The sequence below is a fragment of the Camarhynchus parvulus genome, chromosome 6, assembly GCF_901933205.1.
Source record: "Camarhynchus parvulus chromosome 6, STF_HiC, whole genome shotgun sequence".
NCBI classification, from domain to species: Eukaryota; Metazoa; Chordata; class Aves; order Passeriformes; family Thraupidae; genus Camarhynchus; species Camarhynchus parvulus.
In genome coordinates, this window is record NC_044576.1 from 906,664 (window position 1) to 923,327 (window position 16,664).

Here is a 16,664-nt window from a genome sequence, read left to right on the forward strand (position 1 = left end):
GGAAATCTCAGCCTCGAGTGTCACTTCTGTTTTGCTTTAGGCTGACAGCGAGCAGGAGCGCTGCGCTCCCAGCAGAGCCAGGGGTTCCTCTTTCCTACCCGAAATTTCTGCCTGCATGGGGTCAGCAGGTTCCCACAGCACACACTGGGAAAGGGGATGCAGCCATCCAACAGGAAGGAAGGATCTTGCTGAATTGCATCAAATATAGTTTCTCTTGTGCTGTGAGAGCTCACGGGAAGTCAGGCAGGGTCCTGGAAACTTGAGGATTTCAGGACTGGTGAAACTGGAGAACAAACCACCCCTGCATGTAAGCCTGTAAAATCCTGCCAGAGCAGTGTGGCCATTGCAGAGGTTATTCAAAACTGAGTGCAGCAAGGGGGGAAGCTCCACATACCACTTTGCCACATTTAATTTGATGTCAAATTGGTTGTTTAGTTTTTGCCTGCAAGAGACTCCACCTCCTTTCAAAGTACCCTTGAAACCTGTTGAGATTTTATCCCAGTGCAACTCCTGCCTCGTGCTTAATAGTTACACAGGGAAAGAACAGCAAAGGTCCTCAGTCCCACCGCAGGGGATTCAGACACCTGGTGCTTTAGAAAACTGCTGCTCTGGCAAAGAATTTCTACTTGGATTGAAGTGGGTTTTGGCTTCCATTTATGTTCTCTTGTCCCTAAAAGTAATCTAAAGGAGGACATCACTTGTCGCTGGCCTGGAAAACATCTTCATTCCTTTTTTTTTTTTGTTCCTTTTCTTCCTCTAAAAAGGAAAAAGAAACTTGAAAAGAGAGTTGTTCTTCAATTTTTTGCTCTTTAAGCATAGGTTAAAATGCCAGGGAAGAAGGAGGAGGCCCTTGGCATCGCTCATCTCCTCCTGGAACTGCACTGCATCACTCGGAAAACAGGAGGAGAGGACATGAGACAGCTCATCCCCATGTCCTTTTAACAGCACTTGCTTAAATGCATGGAAATTCATACAGCAGCATCCACTGCAAGGAAATGAGCAGGTGCCAGAAGATTTTCTTTTACACTCACAAGAAGTGAAAAGCCATGGGCGTGTTTTCTGTTTTGAACGCCAGCAACGTTTCGCAGGCTGGCTCCCTGGAGGATGGCAGCAACGGGACAGCAGCGACCCAGTTCAGCCAGCCAGGCTGGAGGATTGCTCTGTGGGCCATCACCTACTCCTTCATCGTTGTCACATCCATCCTTGGCAATGCCACCATCATCTGGATTATTCTGGCTCACAGGAGGATGAGGACGGCGACCAATTACTTCATCGTTAACTTGGCCCTCTCGGACCTGCTGATGTCCGCCTTCAACACCATCTTCAATTTTATCTATGCCAGCCACAACGTCTGGTACTTTGGTGAGGAATTCTGCAGGTTTCAGAACTGGTTCCCCATCACTGCAGTGTTTGTGAGCATTTACTCCATGACAGCCGTGGCTGCGGAGAGGTAAGAGGCGAATGGAGAAGATGAGGTCCCAAAAGATCCCCTGTAAGTCATGAAAAAATTCATTGCAATGGTTTGGCCCCCACTCTGTCAGGTGCCTTATCAGCAAAGTGGAAGGAGTGCCAGACTGTGGGGTTTGGTGCTAATTGTGGCATGATCCTCTGGTTTTTATCCCTGGTCTGAATCACACCCAAATCTGTAACGAGTGGAAGTGGCTGGTATTTTTGTTGTTCCCACATTATTGACCATAAATTGTTTCCCAATCATCCTGAAAACTCTCCTGTGGCTTTGTTGGGTTTTTTTAAACCATGAGACGGATATATCCGGAAACAGGAGAATATGCTGCAGGCTGCTGAAACTATCAGCAGCCCTAATCCTGCTGTGAGTCCAGCAAACCACCAGAAATAATGGGAATTAGATTAGAAATGGCAGGGTCTGCTCCCCTGATTCATTAGAATGACTTATTCTGAGAGGGAGGGAAGCAATTACAGTGATTCTGTTTGACTTCTGGGGCAATTGGGTATTTTCATAAAATTCACTTCCAACTGCCGAGTCACTTTTACTTAAGCCTTAATTTCTGGAGTCTGACTGTGTTTGTCAGGCTGCAGTTGTCCAGGTGGAAGCAAATCCCTATTTAGAACAAGCAGCAGTTCAGTTTTAAACTCAAATACTCTTTTGCTGCTCCTGGCTGTAAATCAAGGGTTGTTGTTAGCTGCTATTTTATACATATACATGTATATTTTATACATATGTTTTATATGTCATACATCTATTTGTTATACAAAAAATGTTATACAAATATGGTATACATATATTTTTTACATGTTTATACATGTTGTCTGACAAAGAATATTTTTAAAAAGCTGTTTCAGCCTGTTGTCATGTCTTCCTACTCTTGTTCCTTAGGGATTTTTGGTGAAAGCACCTATAGAGCCAAAATCTCTCTAGTCACGTGGCACAGATCAGAAAGAGAACTTGGCACCTCTCTGCAAACCATATTTAGCTATTCCTTGGTTGGCCTTAAAATAGATCCTGACACTGTCTCCTGGAAACTCGACGCTTCCATTTATTGTTAAGAGAACTTGTGTCCACTCCAGCCCCAGTGTTTAACTTCTATAAAAACAACATCTTCTGAAGTGGTTTATTTTAAGGAAGGAGGCTGAGAAGTGATGGCTCTAAGTCACTTTGGCATGGAAAAGCCCCTGGTGGTACTGCTCACTGTTGGGTTTAGGAGCACTCAGTTTCCCCATTCCCAGAGCAGCTGTTCCCACTGCCCTGCTCGAGGCAGAAATGCAGATTTATTGATCAGCTCCAGCTTCACACTCTGCTTAGCAAAGTCTCCTATGGCCTGCTTGGAAAGTGCACAGGAGGGTCCAAAATTCAGCTTGTTTTGTCTGCATGCATGAGGAGCAGAGAAAGATTGTGGTCCCAGCATCCTGGGATGTCACAGGGGCATTGAGAGAGGGCACAACAAGCACAAGCAGCAGAGGTGTCACACACATTTCTTTCATGAAAAATCCTCTCAGGATTTTTCCTGCTGAAGCTGAGAAGTTCAGCAACAAGACACAAACAATAGATTATCTGCTGCTGTGGAATGCAACAGGTCTGTCTGGATTGGCCCAGATTGGATGTTTATAATTAATGACCAATCCAGAACTGTCCGAGAGAGCTGGTTTGTTATCATTCTCTACTTTTCTTAGCTTAGCTGAACAGCTTCTGGAAACTCTCCTTTCTTTTTCTTTTTTAGTATAGTATAGTATATGGATATATCATAACATAGTAAACCAAGCCTTCTGTGATAGAGTCAAAGATCTCATCTCTTCCTTCCCCCAAGCACCCTTGTGACCACCACCACAGCAGAGGGGCAGAGGATGTGCTGCCACAGCAAGAGGGGCCAGGGGATCTCAGCAGGTTTGATAAATCTCCCAGCTTGCAGGAGCTCACCTAAAATCACAGCCTGCCTTAGGGTGCACCCCTGGCAGTGTGGGAAAGCCTGCACCCAGCCCTGTAACCCCTCTGATGGCTGCAGTGACAGCACAGTCACTCTGTGGCATCATTTCTGCCCAGGACTCGCCATTCACTGGGGGCCACAGCTCATCATCTCAGGCACTTCTGAGGGCAAACACTCTGGAGAATATCCACCAGTGGATGCCTCCCTGAGCAGGCTGGAGCACTGTGTAACACTGCCTATGGCAAGCTGAAGGAAAGCAAGGTGACATGAGAATTTTATAGCTAAATAAGGCCCTGGACTGCTCACTGTGCTGCCTGTCCTGCAGCAGCAGCTGGGCAGGGTTCCCTACCAACAGCCTGGCCAAGAGACAGCACAATTTGTCAGATTTTTCCTATGAAAACCAGGAGGCAATGGGCATTTTCCACTCTACTTTGCCCTTGTTGCAACCATGACAATAGAATGGGGACAGCGTGACAAGAAATGCATAATTGATTGTGTACTCGTTACAACACCATGCATTTCCACACAGGAAACTCAAAACCAGAGAGCTCCTGAGTAATCCAATCATCAGATGTGCCTGAGGGCTCTGAGCAGGTGTGGGTGAAAGGGGCAGCCCTTCCCTCCTCTGCCAGCACAAGTGCTCAGGCAGTCACTGAGAGTTTTCCACAGCTCAAAATCAGTGGGGAAAAAATCAGGGTAAAGGATATTCAAGAGCCCAGTCTGCTCTTGTGCTAATATGAAGCATCAGAGATGGACATAATGAGGAGGAAAAAGCATCTTTGGCTGGGCTTTTTTTTTTGGTAAGGCACTTGAAAAAATAACTTGAAGAGCAAGAATGCTTTTTACAAGGGCCTGGAGTGACAGGATGGGGGGAATGGCTTCATACTGATGGAGTGAAGGGTTAGATGGGATATTGGGAAGAAATCCTTCCCCTGTGAGGGAGGTGAGCTCTGGCACAGGGTGCCCAGAGAAGCTGTGGCTGCCCCATCCCTGGAAGTATTCAAGGCCAGGTTGGACAGGGCTTGGAGCAACCTGAGATAGTGAAAGGTGTCCTGCCCATGGCTGGGGATTGGAACTAGGTAATCTTTAAGGTGCCTTCCAACCCCAAACCATTCTGGGATTCTATGAAAAATTCCATAAGGGGAATTCTTGCAAAACCTGTCTGCAGGAGACATAAAGGATTGCTCTCTCCTCACACAGCAGCATCCATCCACCTGGGTTTAATAAACCCTGCCCTAAGATCTGCAATCATTCTCTCCAGAAAGGATTTAGTTCCTTATTATTTACAGCCTGGAACCTGTCAAAATGTCTGTATTAATAAAGCCCACTCAGTTCTGGGGAGTTCTTACACTTGCTGGGTTTGTTGTACAGATTGCCAGCCTCACTGTAAAAGCACTGCACCTGTTTGTTGCAGGTATGTGGCCATCATTCACCCCTTCAAGCCCAGGCTGTCTGCTGGAAGCACCAGAGTCATCATTGGGGTCATCTGGCTGGTGGCATTCGGGCTGGCCTTCCCTCAGTGCTTCTACGCTGAGATCACCATGGACAACGGCGCCATTAAATGCATCGTGGTCTGGCCTGATGACGTGGGATCCAAGCACCAGCTGGCGTAAGAGACACCATGAAACTCCCAATCCGGCCTAAAGTTGAGCAGGAAAATCGTTTCAGCTCCAAACTGCTGGCTGTGGGGAGTGCTGGGGGAGAGAGCAGCAGAATGTGGGGCTGGGGCAGCCCATCCCAACTCAGTTTGAGCCAGATGTGCCAAAAGCTGCCAGGTGATGGTGGTTCAGGGTAATCCTGAACCTGCCACCCTCCCCTGCTTTGAAAACTGGTTATAATGTCCAGAAAACCTACATACAGGGCTTGCAGAATTTAAGAGAATCCAGTGCAAAAATCTCTAAACAATCAGTAAATCCTGGTTTCAGAGGTTCTGGATTTTCTTCCTCCGTCAGGCAGGAGGAAACTGGGCATCTTTAATGCTGAGAAGCCATGTAATTAGTTAAAAGTTATGCTGCTCTTTGTGGGGTAAAAGGAAAATAAAACCTGAGAGCAGCATGTTTCAAACATCCCAAGGTTTCATAGACATATTTATCTGGGCACACATCTGCACTCCTAAAGGTTCCTGAGCTTCACAGCCATTTCCTCCTGCCTGCAGCAAGATTGTTCAAACAGATGAAACAGGCCATGCCCTGCATTCAGGGATCTGCTGGGATTGCTCATCAGTCAGAGCACACCACGCACCTTGGAGAAATTTATCAAACAAAACATATTCATACAAAGTGGCAGGGGAAGAACTGAGGAGAAGGAACAAATCCATTAGCAAAGTGCAAACAATTTTTCAAACCAAACCCCACTGTGAAGGCTCCACGCACCTGGGACATTTTCCCTGCTCACATTTCCTCTCTGGCAGGCAGCTGGGTGCCTCCTCAATTTAGCTTTTACCAAACTAATTGATTTTCACACTAATGTGTGCAGAGTTCCACAACCTTGGTGTCATTTTGGCCAAGCTGCAGCATGCTCAGGCAGTGGCTGCCAGTTGTTCCCAGCTGAGCAAAGAGTAAAATCAGGTTCAAACCTCTCAATGCTGGGTGATGTTTCTCCTCCTGGGGGCTCCTTTTTGGTACCCTTTTTGGGGAGCAGTGTGCCAGGCTGCTGTGGATTGAGGAGGAGGGAGAAGAGATAACCACAAATCCCTGAGTCACTGGTGACTACTCCATTCAGATAGAGAAGCAGGAGGTTTATCTCTCCCACATCCATGGCATGGAAAGGATTCAGACGAGTTCCCCAGCGTGCTGGCAAAGACCCTGTGGGCTGGAAAGGCTGGAAAGGCTGGTCCTGAGCGTGGCAAAGAGCAGGGCAGGTCCTTCCTGGCATCTCCAGCTGAAGAGCAGCAGCTCCTGACCACAATCCATCACTCAGCAGCTCTCTCTCCCTGAACAGCCTCAGATCTGCAGGTTTTGGTATCTCCCTTACAAAGGAAGTGGGAAAACATTGCTCCCCAGAAATCCTGCTGAGTGATGGGGTTGTTGGGAGAGATGCCTGCAACAGAGACCATGGAGAAAATGCCATGTGCAGCCATTCATCCTAGTCCAAATAACAAGGAAAAGAAATATTAAGAAACCCAAAGAAAAACAAAACAAAAATTGAGAGCCGGGTTCCTGTGTGGACTGTGTGTCCTCTGAATCCTTTGCAGTTGAATAAACCCATCTTTCATGATTTCTAGACTTCAGAACATAGACAAATCCTTTTCTGCAGGAAATATGTGCATAATTATGGCAGAAAGAAGTAAAATAATAATAATAATAATAATAATAATAATAATAATAATAATAATAATAATAATAATTTTTAAAACCTCAAACAATGCATTACTGACTGCCAGTGCCTGAAAAATATTGGCTATAAAGGATATAGAAGTTTAACCAGAGTAAAGAACCTTAACCAGAGAGAGGTTTTTTCCTAGTGACAGGTTAACTTTGCAGCTAAGTAGTAAAGCCATGAGATTAAAAGTTTCTTGTTATGTGTACTCAAACTCAGGCTCCCATCCTCCCTTGATGGGAACCCTAAAAGGGCTTTGCTGCACTCCACACACAGCATCAGACCTTCAAAAGAGGAACTGCTCTGAGCACAGCAGGAAAAAGTGGAAGACAGGCAGGGATGAACTGCCACGTCTCACAAATAGAATATTTTTCTTTATGCAGCCACCAGTGTGGTGTTTGCAGCCACCCCAAGGAACAAACACCACTGCAGGCCCCAAATCCCATTCCAACAGCAAAGCTCTCATGTGAGCAGCAACCCCAGAGCCTGGTCAGGCTGAGAAAGACCACTTGCACCCCCCCAGGCTTTTGGGGTCACTGCCAGCAGCGTGTGCCAGAGCCCTCCTGCCTAATCCTGCTTTTCACTGTGTTTATGTTAACTTGGCAGCTGCAGGAAGGGACTGAGCAGGTTGTTCCCTTCCCATAAATGGTGCTTGCTCAAACTGATCAGCCCCCAGCAGGAGGGGAGCTGCAGAAGTTTGTGGGGTGGCACAGAAAGCTAGAAAGGGCTGAGGTTAAAATACAGCTAAGGGGATGGGTGCCAGAGCTTTCAGCTGGAGCAGACTGAGTGCCCTGCTCAGTGGTACATCAACTGTGCGCTCCCACAAGTAAAAACAGCCAGATACACAAATACAGGCAACACCCCTTCCTCACTATCTGCATTTTGTGCACCCTGCTAGCAGCCAGATGCCTTCCACAGTCCCTGATGTGCCTTTTTTCCACTGCTGCATTCATGGAGTTACTCTGTGGTTTCTGGACTATTCCTTTCCCATACCTGTGATGTAAGGGTTTGTACTCTTACCACCATCTCTCTCTCTCTCCTGGCTGCAATGGGATAGCAGAGCTCAGTGCAGGTGGCTCTGGAGTGCAACCCTCTGCCAAAAGATCAAGGATGTTACTCTGCCTTGAAGGAGCAGGGACTCCAGCCCAAGGACCCCTCATCACAGCCCCAGAGAGATGAGATTGTGCTGCTTACAGAAATCCCTGTGACAATAATTATAGGCAAAGTTTCTTCTTTGTGGTTTCACTAACAGGAGCCAGCATACATATCCAAAAGACAATTTCTGAAAGAGCTCTCCAGGAGCCACACTGACTGTGAAAAACTGCTTGTTCTTCTCTTTCAGGTACCACATCGCCGTGATTGTGCTGATTTATTTGCTGCCTTTGATGGTGATGTTTGTTGCATACAGCATTATAGGAGTCACTCTGTGGAGCAGCACAGCTCCAGGCAGCCACCTGAACAGAGTCCACTACGAGCACCAAGTTAATGCCAAAAAAAAGGTCAGAAGTGAAACTTAAGTATCATTACCCCCAGCACAACAGCCCTGCTGGCTCCAGGTCCAAAATGGAGCTGGTGTTCCAAACAAAATCTTGTGGGATTGGGCTTGAAAGGTTAATACAATATTTTGGGTCCAGGGTAAAGGGACCCAAAACGCCTGCAAGTTTGAAAAAAAGGGTGATTGCATGCACCAGGCAGCCTTCAAGGAAGAAAGGCTCACAGCAGCAGGCTGGCTGCCAGCAGCCCTTAGAGTGGAGAGGGTGCACACAGGATAAACCAGGGTGAAACTCTGGGCAGGATGGAGCAGTCCCAGTGTAAGAGCAGAGATCTCCTTTCCCTGCACACCTCCCTGGTGCAGCTCCAAGCAGCTCCTGTGCCCTGGGAAAGGTTTGCTTTATCCCCCGCCCTGTTCCTATCACCAGGGCACTCCCTCCCTGCTCCAGTTTCCATGGCCAGGGCGCTCCCTCCCTCATTCCCTGCTCCCAGTTTGCATCACCAGGGCTGCTTTCTCTGCCACAGCAGTCCAGGTTTCTTTGCCACAGCAGTCCAGGCCTACATTCCATGCTCTGCACTTTGGGAGGGAAAACCAGGCTCAAAGTGACACCAGCACCTCCCATTGCCCGAGCAAGCCCCATCACCCAGAGCCCAGGAATAACCCCCTGGCTCTGTTTTCCTAGTTTGTGAAGACCATGGTGGTAGTGGTGATCATTTTTGCTGTCTGCTGGCTGCCCTATCACATCTACTTCATCCTGGGGAGCTTCAAGGAAGACATCTACCAGCAGAAGTACATTCAGCAGGTGTATCTGGCAGTCTTCCTCCTCGCCATGAGCTCGACAATGTACAACCCCATCATCTACTGCTGCCTGAACCAGAGGTGAGCCACTGTGAGCATGTGTGCACAGAGAAAACGAAAATCTCAGCCTGAAACAAGCATAAATCTCTGGAGTGAGAACAGCTGTGATTTTCAACTGCAGTCCCTAGGCCAATGTGACCACTTAATTCACCCTGTGCTGGTAATGTGAGATGGGATAAACTCTGAGCTCCTAACTCAGCCTGTAGCATTTTCTGTCTCTGAACAAAGCACAGGCAGCAGGCACAGGATCAGCACAGCCACAGCTGCACCCATTTCCACATGCAGACCATCCTGCTCCCGAGGGAGGGATCTGCAATCCCTGCACTGCATCTGCTGAGCAAATGCTGGGCTGGCTCAGCCTCCTGCCCTTCCCAGGCCACCCCAGCACAGCCCTGGGCTCACCCCACGGGTGGGAAGCAGGAGCAGCCCGCGGTGGCTGTGGAGGTGCCATGGGGAGGTGTCACACGAGGGAGCAGCTGGGGGAGCACATCCCCAGCGTGCCATGAGATGTCCCTCTTGCTCTGCGCTGCAGAGCGCTGCTCCGGCTGCCCGGGGGATCTCCATGCTAAATCCCACATCCATAACCCCCCCAGCCCTCTCCAGGCTCGCTGTGAGCTTCGAAGGTGATAAATGGTTATCAGCACAGGTCCTGTGCAGTGCCACTGGGGCTGCAGCAGGCAGTGTTTAACTCCAGAGCAACACTGCGAGGCTTGCCCCTGTGAGCTGGCATAAGAAGAGTTTTGCAGCCCATTTACCCAAACTGCATTTAACATTAAGCACAAAAATATGTCCTCCCCTCCTCTCTCAGAAAGCAGACAGCTTCCTCATTTAATTATTAATAGGTTTTTTTAAAGCTCCCAGTGGGTAAACACAAGTATTTTCCTCAGCTGTTCTGTGTCTCACAAATGCAGCTACCAGCACGGCCAGCACCATCTACTGAGCACATCAAACTCCCTGCCATTTCACTGATCTTATAGATTTCCTTAAAATACAGGGAAATCTGTGTCTCACAAATGCAGCTACCAGCACAGTCAGCACCATCTACTGAGCACATCAAACTCCCTGCCATTTCACTGATAATGTATGTTAACTTAAAATACAGGGAAATCTGTGTCTCACAAATGCAGCTACCAGCACAGTCAGCACCATCTACTCAGCACATCAAACTCCCTGCCATTTCACTGATCTTATAGATTTCCTTAAAATACAGGGAAATCTGATCAGAACCTCCTAGTGCACCTCCCTCCATGCATTTAGCTTTGCATCTCATTCCTTTGATTTCAGTAGAAATATTTCTTTCCATAATCATTCACAGGTAGAACCAAACCATGAGTTTGTTAATTCTCTGCACAATTAGAAAGATCATTTCACCATTTAATTAATTGCTTTTCTCCCTTTGCCAGGTTTCGCTCTGGATTCAAGCTGGCCTTCCGGTGGTGTCCCTGCATAAAAGCAACTGAAAAAGACAAACTTAAACTTATGTCCCCATCTCTCTATCAGACAACCCACAGGAAGTCAAGGACAACAAGTTTCAACACAGAAACTCAGCTGAATGAGAAAGAGAAGACATCCTTTACTCTCACCCAGTTAACACTCTGATTTTCTACTCCTGGTTCTGGCTCCATCCCGTACACCAAGCCAAGGCAGCAGATCTGAAGAAATTCTTTTTCTCTGGAGTAACTTTTCCTACAGGACTTCTTTAGATGCCACCAGCATTGGAAGCAGTGTGTTGATAACACATATCCATGTAGGTCCAAGCTGCAGATACGAGTTTAGCCCTCCCTTACCTCAACAACTGCAATACAGAACAGACATCAGGCCCAGGAGGCCGAAAAACCAGCAAAGCAGATCCGAGGCAGTGCCAATCAATCAGGAGAATATAAGTTCTTCTCTTCTACCTTGTGATCTCCTGATTTCTGCCCCACCAGGACACTTGAAGTCAGGAAAGAGGTGATGGAGCAGAAAGGCTGGGGCTCCTGTGGCCCAGCTGGGATGGACCCCAGGGCTCTGTAGGCAGCCCAGTCCCAGGGCTCAGCAGCCCCAAGGCGCTGTGGACCAAAGCCTGTTTACAACAAAGGCAAACACCAACACACCCAGACTGAAAAATCCAGCCTGGCCTCAAAATTTTCTGCATTCTGGGATTTTCATGCCTGCAATTTCACCAGCAGAAAGAGTTCCTTAAGATGTTGTCATTGGATTTCTATAACCTTGTCCCAAAATATGACGTTGGTTTCCTATTAAACCATGCTCAAGTGATTTCTCCTTCACATTAATTGTGGTGCCTAATTTGGAGAGTGAGGCTCCCAGAAGAGTCAGTAGCCAGGGATGGCCACTGGCTTGGTCAGGGCTCATGGATCCACTCAGAATCCATCTTCTTTACATCCTTTTAGTCCCAACAGCAGTGGTGCATCACTGTCTTTTCCCAGACAGTCCCTTCACCTTCCCTTTCCAGACTTACCCCATACTTATCCTCACTGCTCTTCCCAGGTATGAAAATAAAAGCTGAAATATGTCATCTTCCCAGCCTGAGGCATTATGTGCAGGCACACAAACCAGGAGAAGCTGAAATATAAACATTATGTAAAAGTAAAAGAGCATTTAATAATGGTGTGATAAGTTAGCACCTTCACCTCTCATGACAGGTTTGTAAATAATATCACAGATCCATACCTTATCAACTAAAAAGCTCCTGTGATGTTGACAAGATCCAGTTATTTGAAATATTCTCCTTTGCTCTGTGAAAGCCAAACCACAAAGTGCTGCCAGGCTTAAATTCTGCAGTAAATCCAGAGAAAGCGTTCATGGCTTGAACTGAAAGAGTACTCAGGGATAAGATTTTGCCAAGCCTGTTCCAATACAGGTATGAGATCTATGTTCTTCCCTTCTCCACCTCCCTGGCTCTGTGGAGAACAATTATTTCAACAAACTTGTCCCACTATTGGGACAAGAGAGCCCAGGTCCCTCTGAAAAGGTTCACAATTTTAAATCATTCCAGTCCAGATGTGACCTGGCCAGCCCTCTCCCCAGGCCAGCCTGCTCTTCCCACAGCTGCCCTGCTGGGGTGTGTGCTGGGCAGAGGGAGGGCAGCAAGAGGCATTTACCAATTTTTGGTGGCATTTAGGCCAGCCACCACCAAGTGACTCTGCCAGAGGGACTGAAAAGCCTTTGGGAGGGACGCCCTGCCAGGCACACACTGCAGGGACCAGGCAGAGACTCCTGCTCTGGGGAACTGGAGGACAGCTACTCACAGAGCTCAGGATTTGGTCTATGTGAGCTGTACTCCCCCTGCCCAGCTGCTGAGTCTAAGGCTGTTAAACTCTGCAGCTTTTTAGATTAACCAGGCCTATCTTGAACATCCCAGCTTCCCCCTCCCTCTTCCATCACACCTGAACATCCAGCCAGAGCCCATCCCAGGTGCCCCAGAGTCACACACGTGCTGCCCTGTGCAGTCCCTGGCTGGCACTGATGGTTTCTGACAGCTCAAGGCGCCTCTTTCTCTTGTTGGGAGCAGAAAGCAGAGGATGATTTCTTCACCTTGCAAAAGGAATTCTCTGTGCCCTGGTGGACTCACAGTGCAGATCCTGAGGTTTTATCCCATAGAAACAGGAAGCAGAGGTGCTCCAAGCCCTTGCTACACAGCAGGCCATGTTATTCCTGTGATACATGAAGCATGCCCAATGGTAAGTACAAGCAATTCTCCATTAATAAATATAGACAGGGTTAAATACCACACAGCAGTAAAGACATCCAGGTCAGCAATAAATCCCTCCCCTGCATGTTCACTTGTGCTCTAAGTAGCAAAGCAGCCAGTAAAGAAAAACACTTGAAGAATCTAATTTTTATGGCAAAGGAATGAACAAAAAGCACAGAACGGGGTTCAGAAGTTCAGAAACACTTTATTTTGCCTTCTGCTATTTTCTTAAGAAAACAAAACAAAACAAGGTCTGCTTGTTTTAAAACCCATTCAAAAGGCTTCTGAGAGAACCCCAGAGGAGTAAGGAGCAGATGACATTACAACAGTGGTATGCAAATGGTCTTTTCCCCAGGAAATATAAGATTTTTGTGTTCATATTGCAGTAATTACAGCTTAACAGTTAAGAGGACTGTGATTTTATTCACCAAGCCTAAAAGCTTTAAGAAAGACATCTCAGTCATTGATTGGGTAACATTGGAGACATTTCTTCAGACAGTTATAGCTTGTGATTCACTTGGAACAGTTTCCTAGGGGTAAGAAGTAGTCTGGAAATGGAAATCCCACCATGTCTCCCTTTGGAAAAGAACTGCCGTGTCTTACCAAGCACATCAACTATGGTCCACAGTAGGAAAAGTTAGAAACACAAACTCACTCCCTATTTGTTATGAGCTGGATCCAATAAACAAAACGACCTATGCCAGCATCTCCAAAATCCACAGTCACCCTGAGACCAAGTTTAAGTTCCACTTCTCCTTCACCCTGTATCCTGAACTGAGCCTGGCCCTCAGGTGCCGAAGAGCTCCAGAGCCAGGTCCCCAGGCACGGCTCACACCACCCCTACAGCACTGCCGACGGCAGGCACAAGATCTGCAAACCTCCAAGCAATTCAAATGCAACGTATCCCCTGCGCCCAAAAAAGTTTCTCACCTTCTTCTGTCTCCTGTTTGGGGTCATAGCTGCACATCAAGGCTGTCAGAGACTATTCAAGCTGTAACATAAAACGTGTTATTGGAGGAGCACAGCTTTAGTGTACGCAAAAGGGGCTTTCATCTAGCACAGCTCCATCACAGGCTGTGCCAGCCAGGGCTGCAGCGCCCCTGACACTGAGCCAGCGTTAACCCTACACACACACGTCCATCAGAGCCTAGTGAAACCACACCGCCCTCAGTGCAGCACCCCAAGGCTTTCCTGCAGCACAGATCCCCCTGCACAAGACAGGGGCACCCAGACAAGCCACAGGGCCCCTAAGATTTGGGCGCTGTCAGCGCTGTGCCTCTGCTGAACTACGTTAGGAAACACGAGGCACGGGGACCTGTGTGAATCTGACCCCGAATGCCCGGGAATAAAAACACACACACAAAACACAGGCACCACTGGGATTAGGTTGCAGCTCTCCCTACACAATAGCTCTTCCCAAAGCACTAAGCCACCAGCCAACAGCACCTCTTCCAGAAAGAACCACTAAACACCAGTTAACGCACATCAAAAAAGTTTAATATTTTCACAAGTATCACGTAACACTAGTACCAGAGCTACTAGTGTGCAAAGTAAAAAGACCCTCTACCTTTGCAAAACCAGTTAGGCATGCAATTTTTCAGGTAGACACACACTTAAAGCTGCAATGACTGTTTGTGACTTACAGGTTACTTTACAACATTCACTCACAGTGCACCATAATGCATATTGAAATGTTATCGATAGGTAGGGCAATCCAAATCTTAGGGAGTGGAACGAGAGCAGAGAAGAGCAGCCTGCAAATTTCCATCTACTTTCTGCAGGAAAAGGCAGCAGGGAAAACCATGCGGACATCTCAAACTCATTTTTGGTAGAAGAGTGGGAATTAAGGACTAACTGTGCGGTCTCCCTCTTTGCAGAAAGTGGCGTGACTTACAAATGTTACTCGACATGTACCTTCCTAACTGCTTCTCAGTTTAAGTGATGGAAATATAATAATGCAAATATAATAATGGCATTGACTGGACAGAGGACACAGTACACCACGTGTAAATGATCTGCTGTTGCCTTCGTCCTTGGAATAAGCTGCACCCAATTTTGGCTTTTTGGGTTGTTTACGCACCCGGGCCCTCAAAGGCAAGATCAAAACACAACCTTCCTCTTCCTTTCTGCACACTAACTCTGGCTGGGTGTCTGTGTTCTGAGTGACTGCTGGACAGCATTACAGATTAAAGCTCTGTGTGGAAGCAAATACCCATTTAAGGCGAGAGACGGAAGCAGGCGCATCCAGGGGACGTGGCTGAGCTGCAGGTTTGGTGGAAGGGCAGCTGCAGTGCCCCGACCTAGACTAACAAGAAGAGACAGAACTATTTTCTGTAAGAACCCTTTGACAGAAGAACACAGCACAGCCGTGTAGGGAGCACAGATCTATCGAATTGGCAGGTCTGGAGATTTGGATTACCCCAGTCACCAACCTCTCTTCAGGGATTTCTCGCCGAAACCTGACGGATTTCGCCCAGGAACACAACACTACTCACAGAAGCAATGGGGAATACCAGTGGAACCAGTTCTGTGGGACAAGGGTGTTTACTTTCACCATGACAGGAGGCATCAAGGAAGCGAGTAAGTCGCGGTGTCAAGTCCCACTACAGAGTTACGTGCGTGCACGGTGCTGACACACCAAAATGTTTTCACAACCGCTTGAGACGAAACAACAGCAGGTAGATAATGCAGGAGGGAACTGTTGCTTCCCCTTCACTTAAAAGCATCAACACCCAGGTCTGGTGGTCAGCGTGCTGGCAGTGTGCTTAACAGGGATGCTGCAAAGAACACGTTTGGTACGATGCAACGGGAGCTTTCAACGCACATCACTTGGGGGCAATTTCGTCTCAGACAACAAGTGATTTTTGACAACTGCAGAAATTATAGACTGGTTTTTTTTTTCCATGACCTACAGATGGGGAAGGTACCAACAAGGTGAGTAAGAAACATGCAGATTGGGGTCCAGAAACAGGAGATATTATTAAGAGCACACATTCTATCTTGTATCCTATTTTTTTTTTATGTCATTAGTTGTAATTTTTTTCCCCCGATAAAGCAGTGAGTTCTGAGTTTTTTACCAGTTCTGCCTATGCAGTCGCTGCTTTATGAGAAACACAAGACAGAATTGAGGCCAGGGTTGTGGAGTTCAGTTCTGCTCAGCCTCACGAAGCCTGCATCCCACGGCTGTGATGAGCGCTGCCCCTTTCCCGCTGCCGTCCTCCGACAGCAGGAAGGTCACGTCGCAGTTGGGTGCCAGCTCTTTGACTGTTTGGTGCATGATCCTCGAGAAGCTGTGAAAGCAAACAAGGGCAGTGCGTGAGGAAGGTCCTGCAGCAAGTGCAGAGCACTGCCACGGGCACTTGCATCCCCTTTCATCAGGCTAAGAAGTAAAATGTTGGAAACCAGGGTGGATTTGAAGCCTGGGAGCAGTAGGAGTTAAAGGGAAAAAGCACTTCCATCCCAGCCCTGCCTGTCTGTGTGAGGTTAACTGTGATGACTAATCCACAGCAAAGGGAAAAGAACAGATCACATAAGTCCTCTCTTTCCCACCCATCTCCCTCCATGCACACTAGTTCTCTTCTCCTTCTGCCCCCAGCTCTTTTAGACTCCTGCCCTCACCTGCATTGCTCTGCAGCAGTTCTTCTCTGCTGGACACTGAACAGAGACATCCTCCAAAGAGGCAGCAGGCATTTCAGCACTGCTCTGTCATTGCCTGTCCAGAGCCAAGAGATCCTTCCCTTGCTACACAGCTTCCAACTCGGCAAGCTGTGTCCCCTTCAGTTTGTCACCGCCCCAAGAATCTTTCACAAGCCATTCTTGATCCTCTCATTGCCCTTCAGAAAGCCCTGAGCCCCCTGATTAAGACATTTTTCCCCCTGGCTCTTATCCCAGCGAGTGAGAGAGTCCA

At 47.6% G+C, this 16,664-nt stretch overlaps 2 protein-coding genes across 2 annotated transcripts in view; one reads left to right on the forward strand and one right to left on the reverse strand.

Moving 5' to 3' along the window:
* The first annotated feature begins 1,031 nt into the window (after window positions 1-1,031).
* Window positions 1,032-10,683, forward strand: TACR2 (tachykinin receptor 2). Its single transcript, XM_030950859.1, has 5 exons — window positions 1,032-1,450; window positions 4,813-5,007; window positions 8,059-8,215; window positions 8,891-9,087; window positions 10,470-10,683. Exons 1-5 carry the CDS (start codon window positions 1,047-1,049, stop codon window positions 10,663-10,665), a joined length of 1,149 nt encoding a protein of 382 aa, XP_030806719.1. The 5' UTR covers window positions 1,032-1,046; the 3' UTR covers window positions 10,666-10,683.
* A 2,259-nt stretch (window positions 10,684-12,942) lies between these two features.
* Window positions 12,943-16,664, reverse strand: part of HK1 (hexokinase 1) — a 37,428-nt gene continuing 33,706 nt past the window's right edge. Inside the window, exon 18 of the mRNA XM_030950858.1 lies at window positions 12,943-16,047. Coding sequence (XP_030806718.1) covers window positions 15,903-16,047 — 145 coding nt within the window. The 3' untranslated portion in view covers window positions 12,943-15,902. The remainder of the gene's footprint in view (window positions 16,048-16,664) is intronic.